Genomic DNA, 24,106 nt, shown 5'->3' on the forward strand with positions numbered 1-24,106 from the left:
TTACAAAATATGTTTTATCGTTTCAAGAAATGCTGTTAACCTCGCAGTTTTAAAACTGAATGAACAAGGCCTCTTGGACAAATTGAAAAACAAATGGTGGTACGACAAAGGAGAATGTGGCAGCGGGGGAGGTGACTCCAAGGTTAGCCTCAATGTCACCAAAAGCGGGTAAACAGTATGTAAAGTAATAGGTGCATCTGCTGGGAGACTTGCAGTTTGGACCTACAAATACCATCAGAATTGCTAGTCAAGTCCCTTCACAACCGAAGTATGCAATTACTGTCAAAGCAAAAATATTTGCAACCATTATCAGTTTGGGGACAAACTAACAAACTTAATTAAAATAGTCGCCGAAAATCTCTAACTCTGAAGAAGTCATGGATCAAATATTGTAGTTCTATAAACTTTGGTCTTCAGAAATCAGGAAGAGATGCAGTTTTTGAAAGAGCAATTTGGCAAAGAGAAGAGAGCAGAGAGGGTACGTCTTTCTTGTTCACCAGAAGTTCAATGAAAAGTTTTTAAGTGATAGCAATAACTTTACTCCACCTAGATCTGCATGTGCAGCAGGAAATTATTTCTCCATCGAAACCCACAGGCTTCCATTAAATAATAAGTTAAAGAAAATCAAAGGTAATCATATGAACTAGAAATTTGGGGCCTCCCGTAAATGGATCAAACCCCAACATGACCATACTATAAAAACAGGACCAACTCAGTTTGTTTTTGTTGCCTCAATGTAGTATTTCCAGCTTCATAAAATTATGTGGGTTTTTTTTCATTTCTAAACAGTGTCAAAGGAAAAAAAGAGGCATACAATGAACAGAACATACTACCTAGTGTCCAAGGGCTTTTCTTCACTACAAATAGCCTTAAAACAGTCCAGAGATGGGAATAAACTGACTGAATTTTCTTTTCTTACATACCTCCAGTTGGTATATAAGAATATTGAAAATATAGAAGTATACAGCCTTGTATTCCTTTTAAAATCTAGAGAACAGCCCAAAACAGTAAGTCCTACTTCTCTTCAGGTTCTTAAGTGGAACATAAATTCTCTCACTTGGCAACCCAACCCAAAAAATATGCTGTTTTCAGGGAGTACCTGTCAGATAGATGGCTGCTAACTTTACCCTCTTTCAATGCTTCCCCCCTCTCCCCCTCACTCCCAATCTGAAGAGCCTTTCGAATTCAGCTCACTTATATGTTCCCATCCGACAACCAGCCTAACTGCAGGAGGAGAAAGGATAAATTTTGACAAATGAATATTCTGCCCACAGAGGGAGGCATGAAAGCAAAAGAAACAGCAGAACTGTGTGGACCCAGTGCTGGTCATCCATCTCCTTATTCTGAGCGACGATCCGAGTTCCTGGAGAAAAAGAGAACAGAAAGGCGGGAGAGAGTTCTTAGTCCTTTGGGATGGTTCGCCTTCAACGGTATCTCCATTTGAGGCACCAACCATGTTTTTTCTTAAGAGATATTAACTCTTTCATATTTTGGATCCCTAATTTTCCAAAAATGTTTTGATGATTTCCATAAAAACATAAATAGTTGTGTGTACATATAAATATGTATATATAGAGAGAAAATTATTCCCATTTACACTAACAATCTATTTCTTCATGCAAATTAGAAATGTATGAAAATGTGCTCTCATAGCACCAGAAAAAAACAAAAACAAAGATATTGTATTCCATCAGAATAACTTTACTTGAAAATTTTATTTCTTTTTATCACAAATAGAAAAGAAGTATAATGCTGCTTACCAGATAAAATTTTCCCCCAAAAAATGAATAATGAAGCCCTATTTTTAGTATATATTAAAGGCCCTTTCCAGAGGAAAAAATAAGAAAGCAGAAGCAGAAATGTATACACATAGTAGAAAACTATATGCAACAGAAGTCATTTTAATTTATTTAAATAAGGTGGGACAACTCAGATTTTAATCTGTTTGCATCTAACACGTTGTTTGGTACATAATGGACACAAAGTAAATATTTGCTGACCAAAGAAATAAATATGAATTTAACCCAAAATTCAAATTGCTTGCTCTCATAGGTATTTGGTACACTACTTTCATCAAACAAGAAGTACAAAATGACATTCTAAAATGCTATTTCAAATTTTAACAAAGAATTTTCTTAAATACTATGAAAATTTAACCTAAAATGCTCCCCCAAAGGAAACTGCATTATGTTTTATTTTCCCTCAGGAATTTTGTTTTCATACTAAAAGACACTCCTAGTAGCTTGTATATTGACATACTGTTTACCACCAAGATACTAGGTGGTTACAGTCTAAATGCAATAATGCCCAACTCTTAATTTGTAATAAAAGGTGATATTTATATGGCTGCTTGACCTAACTTAGTTCAAAGTAAATTACCGGGAGGCAGTTTTTGCTTTGCATTTTTGTTTTGCACCCTCTTCAAAAGAGGCAAATAAGGAGCAAAAGCGCCGACTTAGAAAATAAAGATAGATTGTAAGCCTTCGTTGAGTGTAAAGCCAAAGCAGAAGAGCTACTTAAATACTGTCAGGGGGAAATGCCCATTCAGAGATCTCAGCACAGGCGCCCTGGAATCAGTGTTATCTGAGGTCCAAGTACAGAATCTCGGTAGCAGAAAACTAAGGGGGAAACCATGGAAAGCTGTTCCACATGGGAATAGGTTTAGCTTACGAGGAGACAGTTAACTCACATTCAGAGGATTGTAGCTACAATGTTCAGCCTTCTATTCAGCAGCAAATATGAAACCTCTGCTTTAACTGGGTCATGGCACCAGTATCTTTGAGGAAAAAGAGAATTACCCACCGTCCTTCCCCTCAAGGTACTTATGATTTAGTATAGCCAACAGCTGAACTATTTAGAGTCACTGTGGCCACTTCCAGTCACAACCTGAAGATGCAAAATAATTAGCATCACCACTCTCGTGAGAGACACTTCCAGGGCATGAAGTTCTGAGCAAGGCAACCCTCAGCCAAGAGTCTTCACATTGAAATTAAAAATTTTACAAAAGAAACAAGGAAAAAGGTCCTACTTCTTAAATGAAATAACGTGGAAAGGGATGAGTTGGGGGGTACTTATTCATTTGTTTGAAAACCCATTTGATGTTGTTAATATTATTGCAATGTGGTATTTTTTTGATGATCACAAGAAATTCATACTAATTCTTCTGAATAAAATAACAGAAATTTACTAATTGACAGTGAGCCAATTTAAGTGAGTTTAGGCCACCAATTTAAGCCAATTGATAGTGAGCCAATATCATTACAATGTCTAAAACTCACTTTGTCCTGTGATTAATCTGATATGGTTTAGACTGAACACAAACCACATGCAGAATTTTATGCCAATTTTTTATGTGAGTTGTTTAATCCTGGTTCCAGTAAGAAAATTTGGCTAATACCTGTATTCACCTGTGATCTATAAAATTATTGAGTTTTTGTTTGTTTTATACTTTATTCTTCTTGTATGTATATCAAAGTAGTCACACACATGGATGTGGATATTCATTTAAAAATCATTTGGTAAGTGTAATTACCAAATAACACATCCTTCAGGAATTATATTAGATCACATAATACCCAGTTGTTAATTTAGCCCTTTGAAAAATACAGCCCATCCCTGACTTTAAAATATGTTATACTCATTAATGGCCTACTTCCCTGCACCACAGAAAGGGGGCCCAAAGCAAGAATAAAGAAATTGTTATGGAAAATGTGAATTCACAAATGGGAAAATGTGGGAAGCGAAAACAACTAAGGGGAGCCAACCCTGGAGAAGAGAAGGGGTCTCCCAGTAGTGAATTCCTTGCTCAGTGCCTGACATTCCGCCGCTTGACCATCGAGTTTGGTAAATAATAAGCATCTATATTCAAAATTCCAATCTAATCTTACCTCTAAAACCAGGCTACTGAAGTGAATAGCAGAAGGGACAAAAGACACAAGGGAAAAATAAAGAGGGTTGGGAAAATTAAGACTTGAAGAAATAGAGATAAACTAAAGGCAGGCTTTATCTGATCCTCAGTTTTGCCTTTATCCCCCTCCCCGCTCTAGAAGCAACTCGGAACTGCTTTTATTTTCTCTCTCCTCTTCGGCATTAAGTCCTCCTCCCACTGTACCTATTCAAGAGGGGACTATAGGCTAGTACAATGTACTCACACAGGTTTAAAAAGGCTTTGGCAAGCTGGCCTGGGAACATAAATACTCTCCTAGTTTCAGCTAAAGGAAAAAGCTCATTCTCGATTCAAAATAATGTAAATGTAGCAACTTTACAGAGCACTTACTCTCATTGGGTACCCTGGTAAAAAAACTGTTCTATAAACATAAATGACACGTGGCTTTTGTTTTCAAGGAGTTCACAGTTCACCAACCAACCTGAAGCTTAGTTTTGTAATAGTCTCTTCACAAAGAAAGGGGAGGGGTGAAGTGTGGAGGGGGAGGTTGTATAGAAAGCCTCTAGGTTGGGGCTAAATTAACCATAATCCTCACCCTAAATTAACTGTAACCTTCCCCACCCCAAATTCAGCTTTTAGAAGAAAGTGTTAAATCATGCTCATGTTCGATTTTAATCCACAAAACAATATTCCAAGAATATGGCAAATTCATTATTTAGAAATCAGATAAATGAAAAGGAAAATATATTTTGGAAACACTATCAGAACCAACAGTATAAAATGAATAGGTTTTAACTGCTTAGTTTAACTGTTAACCAGAAAATTCATATAACCAGAAACCCCATTTCCTGAGTCTTCTTGTTTTTAATGGTTTTAACTGCACAGCTATGGAGTCAGGCTATTACAAAGCCCGCCTATACTGCTTGGGCTCATCTCTCTGTGCCTTGCTTCCTGGTTTGTAAAATGCAGGTGGTAATAGTAACTAAACATGTAAAATGCTTTAACAATGCCTGGCATGTAGCAAGTGCTCTGTAAATGTTAGCTGTCGTTATCATCATCATTAGAAATAGTTTCGTAGGTAGGTTTATGGAATTCATCCCCTGATAACCATATAAATGCAAGTTATGTTTCTCTGAATGCACTCAGCATTGCCTAGAAGAGAGGCTTTAAGACATATAGCCAGGCAACATGACTGTGGCAACCTCAGAAATGTCGAGAGGAATTCAACATGTCTCTCTCTGAATGTTTATAAAACCAAACCAAAACAAAACAAAACAAAAAAACCCACACACAAAAACAACAACAATAACAACAAAAGATACTAGGAGTTATTGCTTCCCATCCATCTTCTTACCCTTTATTTTATATACACAGGGGTTAACGTGGGAATGAAAACGAAAAGAACTCTTAGCTTCCTTGGAACATTGATACTGAGTGATGTCTGACCCTTTTCCCCTTGAGACTCCCTATAAAACATTTAGTGTTGAAAGACTCAAAGATAGTAGAAAAGAAAAAACAAACAAACAGGATTTTACAGTACAGGGAGTTTGTTTATTCATCAAAATCTCGTTTACACCTAACCTACCAGGTTTTTATTGGTAAGACTTAGTGAAGTACAGAACAGTCGCTTCCTTTTGCACTTCGAGTAGATTAAGGTGGTCCGCACAAGGTGGGTGCAAATTGCTTCTGGTGCTATTACATAAGTTAAATACTGACCTTCGGAAGGAAAACATCAGCATGGACTTGTCCTTTAAAATAATAATTTACATGTTTCTGTTTATAAGGACCAGTATGAGGTGGAGTCTAGTAACATTTGAATCACCCTCCCCTTTCAATTGGGTCCTGGATGAGAGAGGTGAAGGAATCTATTTAACGACGGACCCTGAAGACATCCTTTTTTGCATAAACTAAAATCCCTCTATCTGATCATAGGGACGGTGGGAAAGGAAACCAGTCCTATCTAGCTTCTACTTAAGGTTGTCTCTCTGTCAACCGCAGCCACTTCCATTAATTTTGAAAGAGGACGAAAGCAGCTCTGGATTTTGAATGGCTCCCACATTCTTGTTGGGAAATTATAAATGCTCAAGAAACCAACCCAGGCCAATAGTTTTGGATTCACAGTAATTGCATACATTTTATTTAAAAATCCTCCCTAGCAGTATGTGCCTGTTACCTAAAGCGATGGAGCAGGCCCCAGTTTTATGTCTGATTCTAATCCTGGGCCTACCATACAAGACATAGCAACCACTGTGGCCTCTGCTCTGTCACTTTGCCATGCGATTCTAATGTAGTTTTACTTGAATAACATAAAATAACATATATAATGTTATTTATGTTATTTTCCACGTGAAGAACTCCTGTAAACCTTGCCGTTTTGAAACTCAGTGAGGCAGGCGTCTTAGACAAGCTGAAAAACAAATGGTGGTACGATAAAGGTGAATGTGGACCCAAGGACTCTGGAAGCAAGGTCAGTCGCTGCAGTTCGGGCCTCCTCTTGTGTTCACAAAGCAGTAGACGGGAGCGGTTGTCAGAAAAGTATATGGACTCAGTAAAAATTGAACATTTCCCTATACGCTATACCTAGATTTGAAGCCAACGTCATAAATTTCAGCCGCAGGGACAGTCTTTTCCAGAAATTGCAACCTGCTCCCCAATATAAGGCTTTTAAATAAATTTAAATTAACTACAAAAATATATAAAATAATAAAAATTCCTTATCTTATTCTCAAACTTACGTACCACTAATAAAAGAGTGCTTTTGAGTTAAGGTTTTGATTGTTTTGGAGGCAAGGACCATGAGATATATTATTTCAAGAAAAGATGTATTCTCAAAATAAAAAATGAGAAATTAACCAATAGTCATTCAGAAAAAGACTTTAAATATTAAATATATCTTATTCAGAAGTTCATTCTTTTGTCACCATATTGCCAACCATTCCACTTTAGTTTGAAGAGACCCTATTGTATTTTTGTGCTGACAAATCAACAGAGTGAGCCTTTCAAATCTGTTTTATAAAAATGACTTAAATAGATCAATGTTTATGCATAATAACCTCAAGTTCTAATATCTTTTGTTCATAAAATTGTTTCTAGAACAATGCAGGAACATATAGCCCTGATTCTATTGAAAATAGCATTAGAAACGTTTGCGTTTTAATTCTAAAGAAAAAAAGTAATTTATCAGTGAATCTCAATACTGAGTAAATTATACAAATTAATAGAATGTAGTAACAGTGCCTGAAAGCCATTGTTGAGGATTCTCAGAATCTTATTTTTTCTGTATCTTCTTTTAGAAAAAAAATAATAGATAGATAGATAGATAGATCTATAGATAGATGATAGGAGATAGATAATTCCAAGACCAAACAAGTGACTGGCTTAAATGGGAGAGCCTCAATTATTCAACAAAGAGACAAAGTAATGTTAATAACTCCCTTTTCAGGGCTTATCCCTATATTTCAATCACACCTGTCTGCCTTTAAACCAGAGTGGAATGAGACAAGCTCGGCCCAATAATAACAGAGTCATCTCAAATTCTCATGTAAAATCTGAGAAGCGTAAATACTTGAGTGACTATTTTAAAACTGGAATTACCCTAAACTTGTGGCCCAATCATTTGTTGTCATGATTAGTGGACAGTGTACACAGTATGTCTTTGGAATTAAACTCTCTCCTAATAAAATTGTTTGTGTCTAAATCACATTTTGCACAAAACATACCACTGAGTAGATGATGGCCACGGGGCACCCTCCATGTAGTCTACCGAAAATACTTTTCAAATAGTGTTATGTAATATGTATTTTTTATAATTTATTTTAAAGTTCTGAATTCTTGTTATAATTTTAATATCCTCCAAACATATGCCTGACTATTTCTGAATTTATTATGAGATAATATATATAATAAGGCTCTGGGGAATAATATGTCTAAAATATTAACTAATTAAGCATTTTTAAGTGGAAATGGAATATTTTTAAATCAATAAAAATAGTTATAAATTTGTCCATACATAATTTATTTCTCAGTTGACCACGGTAACTTGTGTATTTTAAAAACTTATCTTTAAAAACTCACTTGTGTGATGCATATGTAATTATTCCTAAATAGTAGGTAGCATGTAAAATAACACCTTTCAGAAAATTTCCCATATGGATGTGACTGAAAGGCCCATCTGTGTGCCTGAGCACAGTATTTGCATATATTTGGTAAAGTATTGATGAACAAAATGTGAAATTGCTAGCTTAAAAAAATAAAACTTAGTTCATTAATTAGGAAATGTGAAGTTAGATTTATTCAAGAGAAATTTCAAACATGAAAATATGGTTTAATGGCAGGAAAACCCAAAGAGGTCCCCTTTCCATGTAATTGTGTTTTAAACATGTCATTCTCAAACTTAACAATAAAAAGCCCATTTCCACCATCCTATGTAAATATATAAATGTTTATCATGGCAAGTATAGTGGTCTTCGTTGCATAGTTAATAATGATAAAATGTCATAGATTTTATTGAATGTATTTACTCCCAATTTATTGGTAATCACCATAATTTCACTTCTGAGCACTATAAACTTTATGTTTAAATATAGAATGTATATCAGTGATTTATCCACGTATATAATTTCAGGTTAAATTGCGCATTTATGTTAATTAGCTATTTGGATTTCATGTGTTCTTTTACCTTTGGATGTGACATTTCCACAGTTAACTGAAGCGTGTCTATCCCCCGCAGGACAAGACGAGTGCCTTGAGCCTGAGCAACGTGGCAGGCGTCTTCTACATTCTGGTTGGCGGATTGGGCTTGGCAATGCTGGTGGCTTTGATAGAGTTCTGTTACAAGTCCAGGGCAGAAGCGAAGAGAATGAAGGTGGCAAAGAGTGCACAGACTTTTAACCCAACTTCCTCGCAGAATACCCAGAATTTAGCAACCTATAGAGAAGGTTACAACGTATATGGAACCGAAAGTATTAAAATTTAGGGGTAGGATTGAGGGCCCACTACCGTGAGTGGGCGATGCACCCTGTCAATGCAGTGTTGTGACCTGTCTGTCCAGTGTGGTATTGCTTGCTTCTGGTTAGAGCTTTATATTTTTGGAAGCCTCAGTGCAAAGTGGATGGGTTTTCTTTGGCTGCACTGTTGAAAACTTTATGTTGCCAATAGATATCTGCATTGAAAGGGTCAGAAAGACAAAGCAAACCAGTAGAATTGCTCTGTGAAATGATTTAAACAGCGTATTCTACCCAAAATTTGAAAGAAATTGGAAATTAGATCTGGATTTCCTTGTAGGCTAATATTCTCTGGAACAATCAAATTTTAAAGTAAGTGTTAGCAAAATAAGCATAAAACCGGATTCAAATGATCAAAGCTCATTGTTTCTCAGATAAGGATTTCTGAGAAATAATATGTGTAAAAGTTCCAAGGCATAGAGTCAAAGCTCAACAAATTTTAACTCCTATTCTAATTTGCTTTCCATTAGCCCTCATTCTATATTGTTAAAGAGTAGAACCCAGCTGTTGGCTCATCTGACAGTAGTCCTTGAGCCAGACCTTGAGGCAGGAGGGATGACCAGGATATAGACTATAATTCACATGTATTAGATGAAATTCAGCTTTTATGTTCACAATATCACTAAGGTAAGCAGACATTTTAGGCAATACAGCAGTTTCTCCATCACAGATGTCAGCAATATGTGTTCCTTACTAAGAGAGAAAAATTGTCATGAGTCGTTCTGGGTGTTTTCCTATTGTGTTCAAGTAAGCTGGGTCAGCCCCACTGACATGCTCTCATTGTGTCACAATGAGAAAGAATTCTAGGCATTCAGGGAAATATAGGAGATGGAGACCATTTTTTAAGAATCTGAATGTCCACTACTTTTTTCCTCTAGTGTTTGAAAGTGGTTTTAAAATAAGATCTAAAAGCTTTTGTTATTGCTCTTCCTAAAATCGGGTCTCTAAAACACATTTTCTAAAATTGTATATAATAGCCAACTAAATAGGCTGCTCATTCTGACTAAAATGACAAACGAGCCTTTAGACACACAGGAGACATGCCAAACTTTATGTGCCTTGAGGTCAAAAACCTAACATAATTTTCATAATAAGATCTATGTAATCTGAGCTTATGCCAGGTAAACGTGCTTGATTTTAATATTCATTTATTCATACGAAAGCTATTGAAATACCTATACCTTATCTAATTGCTTTTATGTGTGACCTAGAAATCAATGACTCTGTAACTGCACATAGTAAGCTCAAAGTGCTTCTTTCTCAATTTTGTGGAAAAGAATTAAAAACAAAACCCTCAATTCACTCAGATCAGAATGTTTTCAGCATGATTTTGAATAGCAAAACAACAAATTAGGATGACGTCAAAGTCTCTTGGCCTTCATAAGAATGCTTTCATCTTAGTAGTTACAGAATTGAGGAGAGGTTTTCCCAAACTGAGAAAAACAATATCTGACAAGTTCTCAGAGCTAATTATTTAGATTTCATTTTGAGATAAATTTTATAACATGTTTTATATAAGATTTTTAACCAGTTTATTAAAACTAATTTTTCTTCTGCATACCAAAAACATTCCCACCACCAGCAAGGTCCAAGGGCAGAGAAGCAAAAAAAAAAAAAAAAAGAAGAAGAAGAAGAAGAATATTAGAAAATTCAAGAAGGAAATACTCATGGATGTCAGTTTATTACAAAGTTCTGGGGAGTTGTTAAAAAGAGATGTGAATTCCCAGGTTATGTACATACGATTTACATATAGTTATGATTTTGGAGTCAGAACCTGGCATCGCAATTCCTCACGTGAGTGCCTCTAGAGCTAGGTTTTCAGACAATAAATTTCATATAAAAATAAAACACTCATGTCCATATGACTTGAAAAGGCTCTATAGAATTCGGGGTAAATGAAATGAGCTGCACCTGTGTAGAGAAGCCTTGAAAGTAAATTATTTTTGTTACACTTTCATATTAAATGGCTTTTTTCCTTTCAAACACTCTACTGGCCACAATTATGCAAATATTTTATAATTTAGATAACATTGTCCCAAAATCTCAAAAACAAAACTTAGAGCCTTCATCTATGGTAGAATACAACTGTAAAAAGGACCGTCCCTCAAGGACAACACAAACAATTAAGGCCATAGCCATTAGTCACAGCGTTCCAACCACACACAGACCGTACGGAAGTATTTTTTGACCACATAGGAATTTTTAAGAAAGTTTCCCAGTTTGAGCATCCTCGATAGATTCATATCCACATGAACAGAAGTGACCTTTTATGGAAGAATTGGATGATACAGTATAGGAAATAAGAAAGCTGAGAACTAAGAATGGTGAGATATAAAGAGAAAATAAGGAGTTGGCCAAGATTTATTAACTAACACACTTGGTTGCATTAATCTACAGAGAAGGAGAGTGCTCAAAACTATGTGGAATCTTTCCTGCTTTGGACCTTTTCCTTTCCTCACAAAGGCAGTCAAGAAAAGAAAGGAAACAAAAAAAGATTTTATGGCAAAAGCCTTCTGCAAAAATTCCATCCAAAAATCACACTGCCTTTATTCATTGTATTTTAGTATTTTCTCTTCAAAAAATGTAAATAAAACAGAAGTAAACTACTAATTAAAAAAATAATTATCTATTTTACTTAATATTAAGTGTTGAAAGGGAATCTGAAGAAACAAATTCACTTTGGTCTTGGTTTGTTTTAATTTAGCAATAAGTGGGTTTTCTATAAAGATTTTATCCTCACTTCTGATTATAAGATAGGAATTACTAAGACTGTTCACTAAAGCAGGACTGTGATAATAATCTGGTTTTTATCATAAATATGTCATTACCTAGCAATTTGACTTCAGCTTTCTAAGTTAAGGTGACTGATAAACCTTTTCATCATAACAGTTTTAATCCAATTATTAATTTTATTATGCAATATATAATTATTTAAATATGTAAATTTCATGGCAGAGTAAATACAGGATGGGACTTCCTAAAGAATTAGGCTACCTTAAGTTCACGATAGGGAATTAAGATACATTATGTGGTATGAGAAAGTTAGGATCTAAGCCATAACAAATTTAGGCATATCTTGTTCACCTTACTTTCCTCTTGAGTTAACACTAAAAGTCAGCTCTAGAAAGAATGTAAAGGCAATGAGGGAACAGTAGATTTAGATAACACGACCTGTCTCCCCACTGTGCCATACTATCTGCTACCTAATATGACAGAGGACAAGAATTTAATGAGAATTTCCGAGACCTGACCCCGTAACCTCAGTCTGGGAAGTTCCCCAGTGATGACCACTCATGAGGTACTGAAATGCACCCCCTTTCAGTGCATCTCCTTTAAGCACATACAGCTTCTTAACGAGGTTTCCCTCCCATATTAGGCATAGAATGAACTTTAGGTCACGAACTGTGCTGTTCTGGGTCATGTCCATAATGGGTGTGAATGAAAAGTGTTTGTGGATAGATCTGTGTTCTGAAAACAGGGAAATCTATCATGAACATTCTACGTATATAATTTGTGTAGACAATTCATCACAATTTTAAGAGTATACTCCTTGCAAAGGATTTTATAAAACCTTGTAAAGACAATTCAGAGCAAGACAAAAAGGCTCAAAGGAGCTTTTATGCTGGACTAGAAGAGCTAGTTAAAAGATGTGCCCTACCCAAATTCACTAAACAAAACCTAGTATGATGATTTTCAAACGAGTTCTTAAACAGGAGGACCACACATTCTAAACTGATTCATTCCTCCCTATAGTTGAGCTTTTCCCCCCCACGATACCAGTTTTCACATGACCAAAAGAATACGGAAAAATGCAGATGTCTAATATTGATATTTTGGTGTTTGTTGTGTCATACTTTGTTGGGGAAACAGAAATATTGTAACACTCCACATTCTTTCTGTTTCCTTTCCATGCAACTCAGCTGACCTTTTCTGAAGCCATAAGAAACAAAGCCAGACTATCCATCACTGGGAGTGTGGGTGAAAACGGCCGTGTCTTGACGCCCGACTGCCCAAAGGCTGTACACACTGGAACTGCAATTAGACAAAGTTCAGGATTGGCTGTCATTGCATCGGACCTACCATAAAAACCAAAAAAATAATTGAGTGCCTTAATTAAACTGTGTACGTGACAGACGGGAACGCAGCCCGGAGGGACACGCCTAGCGCGGGTCTTGGCTAATCCAACCGACCTCGGCTGAGAGCGGGAAGTACGTCCCAATGCCCCAGACAGCAGCGGCAGCAGCAGCAACGTGTGCATGAGCTCAGCTCGGAAACCCAAACTCAGATTTTACATCAGGAAAACTCACAATTTAGGTTTTCTCGGGGAGTGGGCGGGGGGATCCGGGATGGGTGTATTAACAGCAACAAATTTCACTCGAGTGGACTTAAAAACTAATCAGACTTGTGAGTTAGCACATCAACTGTGAAGTTCTTGCTCAGAAAGGCCTTGTTCTTCATGGCACCGGATGAAATAGTTGCAGAAGTCAGCGAACATGCTAACTGTGTCTCCAGAACACCCATATAATCAACGGAAGACCATCCAGCTGAGAAAACAAATCTCTAAACTGTGATAAGAAAATGATAAACAAACATGTAAATCCTGTGAAAAAAAAATTTAAAGGACGTATTTACACTTACTTTGGAGAAAAATACTGAAACCTGCTTGCTTTTTAACTGATGTAAACTCTGTAGAGGACAACACGATTCTTTTTTCTAACCATCTTAGGGAACAACACATTGCAATAATTGATATAAATGTCATCACTGTAATAAACTTTAGAGACTTTTTTTTAATAAAAGGTGTTGGTCGTCTTGTTTGCTGTAACCTTCACTCTGTCACATGAATCGGTGTCCACAGGTTGCATTCGTCTCACTACCAGGAACAAAAACAAAACGAAGACGACATTAACATAAAACCATCAGTCCGCAACGTAGAATCCAGAGACTACGGGTCACTCATGGTATCAATATTATTTATACTCTTGTTCTGTGTACAAAATTGTGATTTTTGTACCCACCAAAAAGAATAAAACAACAGATGTTCTTATAATATCTACAGAGCTTAAAGTTTTTTTCTTATCATTATAAAAGTTATTTGAGAAATTATACAACTATAGGAGGGGTTGTAAAGTATGGGCCATATTGGAAAATATAGCTAGCCCTTATTATTTTTGCATACTAAACTACCCTCTTTTACAGATCTTTGCCTCGTTAGCAGGTTAATGTCAAAGGTGGAGTGTTTGAATTGGGGAATTAACCATCGTCATAACAGCAACTCATAATAGCAACATACTCTGTAATTGTGTTGAAATTTTACTTGACTATATTTTGCTGCATAAAATGATGTGTCCCATTGGGCTTCTGCCCCCATTTTCATTATTCCATTTAAATCATTTGAAGGCATCAATAATAGTTCGTGGTAGATAACAAATGAGAAATATGTCCTTGTTTTCAACTGGAAATTGTGAAGAAAATTATACCATGTTTATTTACAAAAGGCACCTTATGTAATGAATGGAGTAAATTAACACAGTACAAAAGAAGTTGCAAATCATTTGAAATAATAAATAGTACTATAATACAAATAAACATCACAACACTTAGAGATCACAATACTTGACAGAAAGCACAAGTTAGGATTATTTTGGAAGTCTGGTCTTGAAGGATGAGTTGAGTTTTCATAGGTGGAGAAGGCCTTAAGAGCCTTGTGGGTGAGCAGTGGCCCAAACTGTGCATGTCAATGGCTTGTTTGCTGAATAGACTGGAGAGAGCACGTGTCTTGGAAAAGGTAAAGGACTGATCACTTTGCCTTAGCGCTCAAGATTCCCCTCCCCCATTCAATCTCTGCGCTGCAGTAAGAGCAATCTGTAAAGAAGTTAAAATCTATTAACACACACAGACACACACGCACACACACCATTCCCTCAGGAAAAATTCCAAGCTCTTAAGCAGAGCAAATGAGTCTCTGTATGACCTAGTCCTTATCTGTCTCTTGCAAGACTTCTCTCAGCCCTGCCAAACCTTTCTCCCCTGCAAATGAACCTCACAAAGCAGCACACGGGACACTGCATTTACTATTTCTTCAGTGCGGAACTCTTTCCTGTCTCCTCTTTTCCTGATTAACTTGTACTCATCCTTCAGCACTCAAATTGAATTTGACCTGCCCTGGGAATATCTCCATCCACCATCCCCTGCATACAAGACTGAGTTAGGTGCCCTCTTAATGTTTTCTCCCCATTACTGCACTTACCATACTGCATTGTAATTGCCTGTGTACATGTCTGTATAACTACTAGACTGTAAGCTCCTTGAGGGCAGGGACTGTGTCTATTTTGTTCACAGTTGTATCCCCAGCACCCAGCACAGTGCCTGGCATATTGTAGGTGCTTAATAAAATATTTGTTGAATGAATAAATGAACTGAATTGAATCAATTTGATTAAGTGGAAGCAGAAAGACACCTTTCCTCATTAACAGTCCCCAGAGTGTGTGTTAAGTATATAATGAATCAAAATGAAGGCTGAAGTTTGGCTTATATCATGACCTCAGAGCTACCTCACTGAAAGGAGTAGCTAGAAAGAGACAGAAAAGAAAAAAGAAAGAAAGAAAGAAAGGAAGGAAGAAAGAAAGAGAGAGAGAAAGAAAGAAAGAGAATAAGAGACAGAGATGACCTGATGAATTTTCTGATCCAATGAAAGAAAATCCATGTAATTGTATTTAACTGTGGAAAAATATGTTTAGCTAGAAAGATTGTCCTTAGGTAATTAAATAACCCCAAACAGGGCTTTGCTTTGGTTTTTAGTCATACTCTGAAAATATCTTCCATTTACGTCTGAGTGAATTAGTGATGTCAAGTTAAGAAATTCTATTTCTTATAGTTTTATTTCTATATTGGTTATAGTATTTTATGCTAAAATTTGTACATTTTTATAGAACAATTTTACCAAAAACAAATTTACATTTGATTTTAGTAAAGAGATGGCTATCTGAACTCCAGTCTGAGGAAATGCTACAAAGCTAGGAAATGTGATTTTAAAACATTTATGTTTAAGTTAAAAACATGTTAAAATATTTATTTCCATGAAGTAAAGAACTCAATTACTAAGCAAACAAGATCACCATCTACTGCAGAATTTCCTGAATATATCAGGCAAAGCCAATGTTGAAGCTATTCCAGCTAGTTAACAGTATATAATGACCACATTTGAAAGATATAAAGAGTCTCACTTGATTCAATAGCTGCTCATTGAAAGTGCCAGCCTCACTGTCCCTGCGCTAGCTTTAGCATTGCTTCTGGCTGTTCCTTGGTCTCCATACCTATAGACTCAACTCAATCCATTTCCCTAAAGTATAGCACATAGTAGTTCTTCAATGTAGATTTGTCAGTGCATAAAAACAACTTTATACATTAAGTCAGTATCAGTGAAAAAAATGTTCAAATAATATTCGCAGAGAACAGAATACCCCTATTGTAACACCAATGAAGTGTTAATAGGAATAAGAACTAAATGAAAGTGATATCCAGGAGAGTTCTGAAAAGACAAATTAAAATTGTGCAGATTTATTTTCCTTATTAATATGATGCTGCATGAAAAGTGTGCCTTCTCGTGCACATTGATAAAGAGGTTCTAATTTCAGCTAGTCCAGCACGCGGGAGTACTTAGCATTTGTAAAACAAAATACAAATGTGATCAATGGTGTGTTTACATATTTTCTAAACAGCACTAGTGGTTGTTTCAAAAAAGAACTATTCTTCTTTAAGAAAAAAATTTGATAATTTTTGAAAAGAAAGAGATGAGATTTGGACATTGTATCTCAAAAAACAACAGAGAGCTAAGTTACTTTCAGGAAATAAGAACAACTTGCTTTGATTTTATCTTTTTTGGGGGGAAATGTTGGCAGAGGAATGAGGGAAAATAAAGTTAAGGAGAAAGATGAGATTAAAAAAGCAGAAATCTTGGCCATAGGATGCCCCTGAGTGGTCAAAAGAATACGTGAGAGCAGGGATGTTTGACATATGATTTTTCATTGTTGGGTGTGTAATGTTTGATTTATTCCTCTTCCCATGACCTGCATACCTCCAAGTTAAATTTTCCTACCTGCCACAAACTGCTATTTATGGTTGGATTAAGGTAGGGAGTCAAGGAGAAAATTCTAAGTCCCATGTTTGAAACTAAGCCAGAAATAATCCTAATAATCCTTTAAGATTATAATCCTCCTCTCCACAGAGATGCAGAAATCTAGATTGGGACTCATCCTCCTACATGGCAAAAAAAAATTCTCTTGATTTTTTTCTAGATCTGAACAGGATGGTAGGTTAAAAGGAATACAGAACTGTTTTTTAGCCACCTGTGCTGACTGCAAAGTGCTACAAACAGCAAAAAAGCATAAAACATAGATTGTTATTTAATGACATATAAGATCATTAAATAAATATTCTGTAATTATGCCTAATTCATGGTCTGAGTGAAGGAGTTATGTAGGAGTTTTATAATCCTGTGATCTCAAACACAGAGGATCTGTTTAAGTATATTATTATGGTTTTCTTCACAGATTTCCTACATTTGACCAACACTTCTAAAATTTCTAAACATTTAGTAATGGCTAAAAACTGTAGAAGTTATTTCTGAAGTTGAATAGGTCTGTAGTCATTGGCGATCAATGATTCAATGTATCATTGAATGAACTGATTGACTGCATGAATAAAGGAATGAGTGAATGAAGACCCTCTAAAGAAGTTAGTCATCCTGACTTGTTGACAGTAAGTCCTCAATAAAAATTTGTGGAATGAATTTTAAAAGTGAAATAAAAAATAAAGAAGTTGATCATTGCCGGTTTAGAAACTTCTGCCAGCACCTTGAGCTAATTTCCAGAATAAATGTGAATGCTTTCAACATTTTTTAACAAAGAAGGTATTTGGAACAATTTAGGACATATCTGCTTCCATCTACAGATTGCCTAATCTTCCTTCAGGCACCTAAAACCGTTGCTGTTTCTAACTTCTAGAATGTGAGAATTGATGAATTCCATTGGCCTGAGACTTTCTCAGAGCCCCACTTCCCAACAATATTGCCTTTTTAACTCTAAGCACAATCGAAGCCTGTCACCATCATTAATCGAAGTCCACCATTAGAACTGGTCAGATCTTCTGAATCTTTGGGCCTCAGACCTGCACAAGAACTTTTGACATTTTGATTTGAGTGTCACTTGAAACTTGCAACCCAACAGGCCTATGTACATGTCATCGTTGGTCACAGCCTCACTTTGAAATCATCTCAATATCATCTCTCTTATCCCATATTCTTCTGCCAATATTTTTCTGCACTTCTTATCTCTCTCCCTTTTATCTTCCCTCTGCTTCCCTTTCTCCCTGGCCTTGCCACCATTCTCCTTATTGCCCTCAATATAAAGTAAGGAGATTTCCAACATCCTCAACCATTTCCTAGTGCATTGTCCAATCTCCTGATAACTTCACTCTCTCCTGATTAATCACTTTATATGCTACAAATTTAGTGGGGGGAAAGGAATGGCAATTCTTACAATTATACTTTGACACATAAATAACCCTCCCCTCCTCTTTGAAGTGCATGCCACCTAAATAGTGTCAAAATGCACTGTCTACTTATCCATTTGGCCTTCTGACTTCTGTCTCATTGCCTGACATTTGTCAAGGACTATGGCACTTGGCTTATTTTTTTTTTACACCCTAAGTTTTATTATCATCTTGAGTGACTTCAAGATCAATGCAGTTCCTAGGTTCCCATTGGTCTTTGCCCCTATCTTATTAGGTCACCCATACCAATAGACATGTAGCAGGCAATGTGATTATTTACCTTCTCCTCTTACTCTCGATGATGACTCAGTTCTCTCCTTCCTTTCTTACCCTAGTCACTGAAAGAGTGGCCTTTAATTCCATATTTAACCCCTGTATTTGGTTTCATCACTTCACCAAATTGCCCTTCCCAAGGACACAATAAGCATCTTGTACCCATATTAACTAAGCATTCTCAAAATGCAACTAAACCAATTGTTATTTTCATTCTTCAGTCTTTCCGCTAGCCCTCTGTTCTTCCTTCTCAGTCTATTTTTTGTTCCTCCTTTCCTCCAACACAAACTTACATGTTGATGTTACTCAGGGTTGTACCTTATGCCCTTTCTCCTCTCATAGGACATATTTTACCTGGTTGATTTCACTATTAACAAGATTTCATTTGCTTTTTTAGAGAGAGGGAGGAAGGGAGAGAAACACTGATGCGAGAGAAGCATGATTGGTCGCCTTCGTTTTCAACGAGACTGGAGATTCCCGCTGGGACTGGGGATTGTACATGTCTGTACCGGGGGTCGCACATGCCCGTGTGTAGACTAGGGATGAACCCGCAACCTAGGCATGTGCCCTGACAGGGAATTGAACCTGCAAGCTTTCAGGTATCTGGCAACGCTCCAACCACAGAGCCACTTGGGCCACGGCAGATTTTATTTATTTATTTTTACAGGGAAGGGAAGGGAAGGAGGAAGAGAGGAGACTGCTCCACGCACCCTAGCCTGGGACCAGCCGCAACCCAGGCACCTGTCCTGACAGGGAATGGAGTGCAGTGACCTTCGTCTTTGTGCGAGGACACTTACTCAACTGAGCCACGCCAGCCAGGGCCCCTTTTGGTCCATTTTCTACAAGGCTGCCAGAGTGATTGTCCTACAGTACAAATACGATCCTATCACCTTTCTCACTAATATAATTCGATGTCGATTACATAAGGCCTATGAACATCTCTAGTAACTTCTTACCTACTTTCCACCCATTAACATCAAATTAATATTCATAGCTTCGGGTGTCAGAATGCTTCCTATTTTTTTCCTTTCTAAATTTTGCCAATTTTTACCTCTACTTGGATTGCCCCTCTTTCAGACAGGATTTCTAACTATAACCAACAGAACCTACTCTAGTTCAGCTAAGCAAAAAGTAAATTTATTAATGTATACTAGACAGTTTTACAGAAACTCTGGGAAAGAGAATTAGGCCTAAAGGCAGAGCAGCAGAGAACAATGCCCAAATTATGTCACTGAGCCACGCCCACGCCATGTCCAGCATCCAGGGAACAAATATATCAGAGCAAGGACACTGAACCAGGGACACTGCTGCCGGTGCTTCTGTTTCTGCCGCCTCTGAAGCAGGGTGCCTGTCCAGCAGGCTCTCTTGTGTTCTCAGTAAATGGGTTCCAGGTGTGGCCTTTTTCCAAGTCAATCATTAGGCAGGAGTATCTAAATGGTGGTGCCAAGGCCCAGGCCTGTGACCTAGATGCCAGGGAGAGAGGGAAATAAAATACTGGCTTATGCAATAGGGAAGCATAATATAAAGCGAGATATCTGAAAGAAGCTTGAGCGGGCAAAGGTGTTGTATATATCTTACATTACTTTATACCTAATTCCTATTCATATACCAAGAAGCAATCTAGAAATCATCTTCTTGGGTAGGCATTCGTGATTCTCAGTTTGAAAATCCTTTTTTAGTTTTCCTATGTCCTGTGCTAGTCTATAATAGATACTACTGTTACATGATTATTTCTATAAATTTCTCTACTTTATCTCTCTACACATTGGTTTCAGAGGAACAAGGAATAGTGAAAAGAGCTTTAGAATCAGAAAAAACTAAATAGAAATTCTTGTTCTGGCACTTCCTGCCTTGCCTCTGGAAAAAGCCTATTGCTGCGTATGTAAAATGGGAATGAAAGTACCTAGCATTTGATGTTGCTGTGAAGTTGAGAATGAGCGCCTATAGATCGTTCATCACAAAAGCTGGTAATAGGAGTTCAATAAAGGAAGCTGTGTTTGCTTCATCTTTGTAGCCATGGGTTTCTGCTTATGCCTAGGAAATAAAAAGCTGCATAAAAGTCACGTTCACCCTATCAATGAAAAAAAGCCAAATAATCTACAAAATTATAACTTTCCTTGTACTAGAAGAGAAATGTTCATGATATCATTTTGGTTACACCGAAGTAGTAATTTTACTAAAGCAATCTTTCACAGCCTGCCTGACATCAAAAGTGCTGAAATTATATCACTACACTTAAAACTGGAAGATAACTTCTTTTTATCAGTTTGTTTAAATGCCTACCCACTATTTCCAACAAAGGAGAGGTAATCTCTCCAACTTCTTGATAGATGACATCAACTAGAAATGTTATTTGCACATGTAGGTGATTTTTTTTAAGTTTAAACTGTTTTTACAACCATTCAAAATTTTATAACTAAAATTATACTCAAAGGCTACAACAAATCCTTTTTTGTCGACAAGTGTAATGTTAAAAGTTCTCACTAAAATGTGAACGGATTTGAATCCAATCAAACTGTCTCATACCAAGTATTTTAATATAATGATGCTCTGTTTTGAAGAATGCGCATGCTTTCCTGGAGCAGCCACCCGGACGCTGTCCCGGATGCCCTTGAAAAGCATTTGTGCCCCAAAGGGATGGGAGAATCTAATGGACGTTTACAAGGACAGAGGTTCTTCGCTGCTGCAGCTAAGAGCTCTGCTTTGGAAAGCCTGTCTTCCCACTCCACTAGACCTTGCACCACAGCAAGACCTTGGGTGAGGTGCAGTGACCTTGGGAACCCCCTGCAGCAGTTTTGGGATCCTCTTGTGTAATATGGGCCGTGTGACACTCTTCAGTGGGTTACTAAACTAGATATCCTAAGGGCCAGCCTCCTTGGCTTCATTTATACCCATCGGCAGAGCAGCAGGTGCCAGGTGAATCAGCAATGACTATGGGACTTGCCCTCAGAGATGTCCCTAAGGAGGCAACTCCTGGTTTGAGGCCCTTCGTCACCATGTCTAGAGCTGAGGTACACTTGTAATCTATTCATGAACACCTACTATGAGTCACTGCCCTACAAGTACAATTATAATGCCAGATGCTAAGAGCAACCCACATGACATCCTCCTAAATCCCTCTAACAAATAAAACAGTAACAATGGGGGTGATGGTAATTGCAGCAAAACCTGTTATGGTCCCTCAATATCTATTTTTCTTTTGGAATAATTGAACCCAAATCCTTGATTTTTATCTGGGCACATAGCCCACTTCCCAGTTCCTTCTGTGTCATGATTCTGTCACTTCCCTGTCACTTGAAAAACTGGGTGTCTCCTAAAGATATAGCTTCCCCTGTAGCCCTCTCAAATAAGGCATTTGCTCTCCAATTGAGTCCAAAGGTGGGATGCATGTCTCTCCCTCCTTATTGTTGCCACCAGATCATTAGTCCTTTTTTTCTTAAAGTATGTATTTCTTATTGATTATGCTATTACAGTTTTCCCATCATTTCCCCTTTTATCCCCCTTCTCCTGCCCCCCCAACCCTCCAGCATTCCCCTCCTTAGTTCATGCCCATGGGTTGTACATATAGGTTCTTTGAGTCCTCTGTTTCCTATATAATTTTTTATCTCTCCCCATCTATTTTATGCCTACTAATTATGCTTCTTCTTCTCTGTACCTTTTCCCCCCTATTCCTCCCTTCCTCCTCCCCACTGAAATCCCTCCATGTGATCTCCATTTCTCTGATTCTGTTCCTATTCTAGTTGTTTGCTTAGCTTTTATTTTCATTGTTTTCTTTTCTTTTAGGTTCATTTTTTGATAGTTGTGAGTTTGTTGTCATTTTACTGTTCATATTTTTTTATCTTTTTCTTAAATAAGTCTCTTTAACATTTCATATAATAAAGGTTTGGTGATGCTGAACTCCTTTAACTTGACCTTAACCGAAAAGCACTTGATCTGCCCTTCCATTCTAAATGATAGCTTTGCTGGATACAGTAATCTTGGATGTAGGTCCTTGCCTTTCATGACTTGGAATGCTTCTTGCCAGCCCCTTCTTGCCTGCAAGGTTTCTTTTGAGAAATCAGCTGATAGTCTAATAGGAATTCCTTTGTAGGTAACTGTCTCCTTTTCTCTTGCTTCTTTTAGGATTCTCTCTTTATCTTTAATCTTGGGTAACTTAATGATGATTTACCTTGGTGTGTTCCTCCTTGGGTCTGGCTTCTTTGGGACTCTCTGAGCTTCCTGGACTTCCTGGAAGTCTATTTCCTTCACCATATTGGAGAAGTTTTCCTTCATTATTTGTTCAAATAAGTTTTCAATTTCTTGCTGTTGTTCTTCTCCTTCTGGCACCTCTATAATTTGGATAGTGGAATGTTTCAGGTTGTCCCAGAGGTTTGTAAGTCTCACTTCACTTTTTTTATTTCTTGTTTCTTCATTCTGTTCCAGTTGGATGTTTATTTTTTCCTTTTGTTCCAAATTGTTGCTTTGAGTCCTGGTTTCCTTCCTGTCACTGTTGGTTCCCTGAATATTTTGCTTTATTTCATTTTGGGTATCTTTAATTTGTTTTTTCATTTTTCGACCAAGCTCAATCATATCTGTGAGCATTTTGACTATCAGGGCTTTAAGTTCTCCGTCAGATAGGTTGGCTATCTCCTCATTGCTTAGTTCTCTTTCTAAAGTTTTGCTCTGTTCTTTTATTTGGGCCCTGTTTCTTTCTCTTGGCGCAGCTGATAAGTTGTAAGGGGGCGGGGCCTTAGGAATTCACCCGGGCAGGGAAATCTTGCTGCACTGCAGCACTGCCTGTGGGGGAGAGGCCAGAGAGGGAACAATGCAGCTCCCCTGCTCATCTCTAGCCCCACTTTCCAAAGGATTCTCATGTGAAACTGGATTTTCTCCTTCCATGGCAACCTCGCACCATAGTCCACAGTGAGCCCTGAGGCTGTTTTGCCCTCAGCCAGCCCCGCCTGCCCAGTCCGCCACCTCACCGGGGTTTTTCTGAGCTGGCCCTGCCCACATGGTCCACCACCTTACTGATTTTGTCTTTAATTCCTTGGTTGTCAGAGTTCCATGCAGTTTGATTTTCTGGCACTTCTGCTTATTTATTGATTTTAGATTGGTTTTTATCCTCCTTTTGGTTGTGCAAGGAAGTGAAGGGGTTCTACCTATGCCTCCATCTTGGCCTGAATTCTTTATTCCTTTACTTCCTAAACATTCAGCTCCATTGAAGCACATGCCTTATGATTATACCATCTTTACCTCCATTTATTGCAACCAACAACCATCTTCCTGGCCACGTCTCATGTACTCAAGAGGTATTTTAGCCCCTGACTTTCTCTTCACTTACGTTCTTTTCACCATTCTTAGTGATTTCAGTAATGCACCTAGAGAAGTCATTTAATCTGTGGCATCTCTGGCC

At 37.4% G+C, this 24,106-nt stretch overlaps 1 protein-coding gene across 4 annotated transcripts in view; it reads left to right on the forward strand.

Annotated features, from left to right (window-relative positions):
* Positions 1-15,259, forward strand: part of GRIA4 (glutamate ionotropic receptor AMPA type subunit 4) — a 383,403-nt gene extending 368,144 nt beyond the window's left edge. Inside the window, exons 15-17 of one of the 4 annotated variants that reach the window (XM_024570807.4) lie at positions 6,239-6,353; positions 8,616-8,750; positions 12,810-15,259. In XM_024570807.4, coding sequence (XP_024426575.1) covers positions 6,239-6,353; positions 8,616-8,750; positions 12,810-12,974 — 415 coding nt within the window. In that variant the 3' untranslated portion in view covers positions 12,975-15,259. Of the gene's footprint in view, positions 1-27; positions 143-6,238; positions 6,354-8,615; positions 8,864-12,809 lie in introns of all 4 variants that reach the window. The other 3 variants (XM_045204106.3, XM_024570806.4, XM_045204107.3) reach the window with 3 other exon arrangements.
* Positions 15,260-24,106: the final 8,847 nt, after the last annotated feature.

This window comes from Desmodus rotundus, chromosome 5 (assembly GCF_022682495.2).
Source record: "Desmodus rotundus isolate HL8 chromosome 5, HLdesRot8A.1, whole genome shotgun sequence".
NCBI classification, from domain to species: domain Eukaryota; kingdom Metazoa; phylum Chordata; class Mammalia; order Chiroptera; family Phyllostomidae; genus Desmodus; species Desmodus rotundus.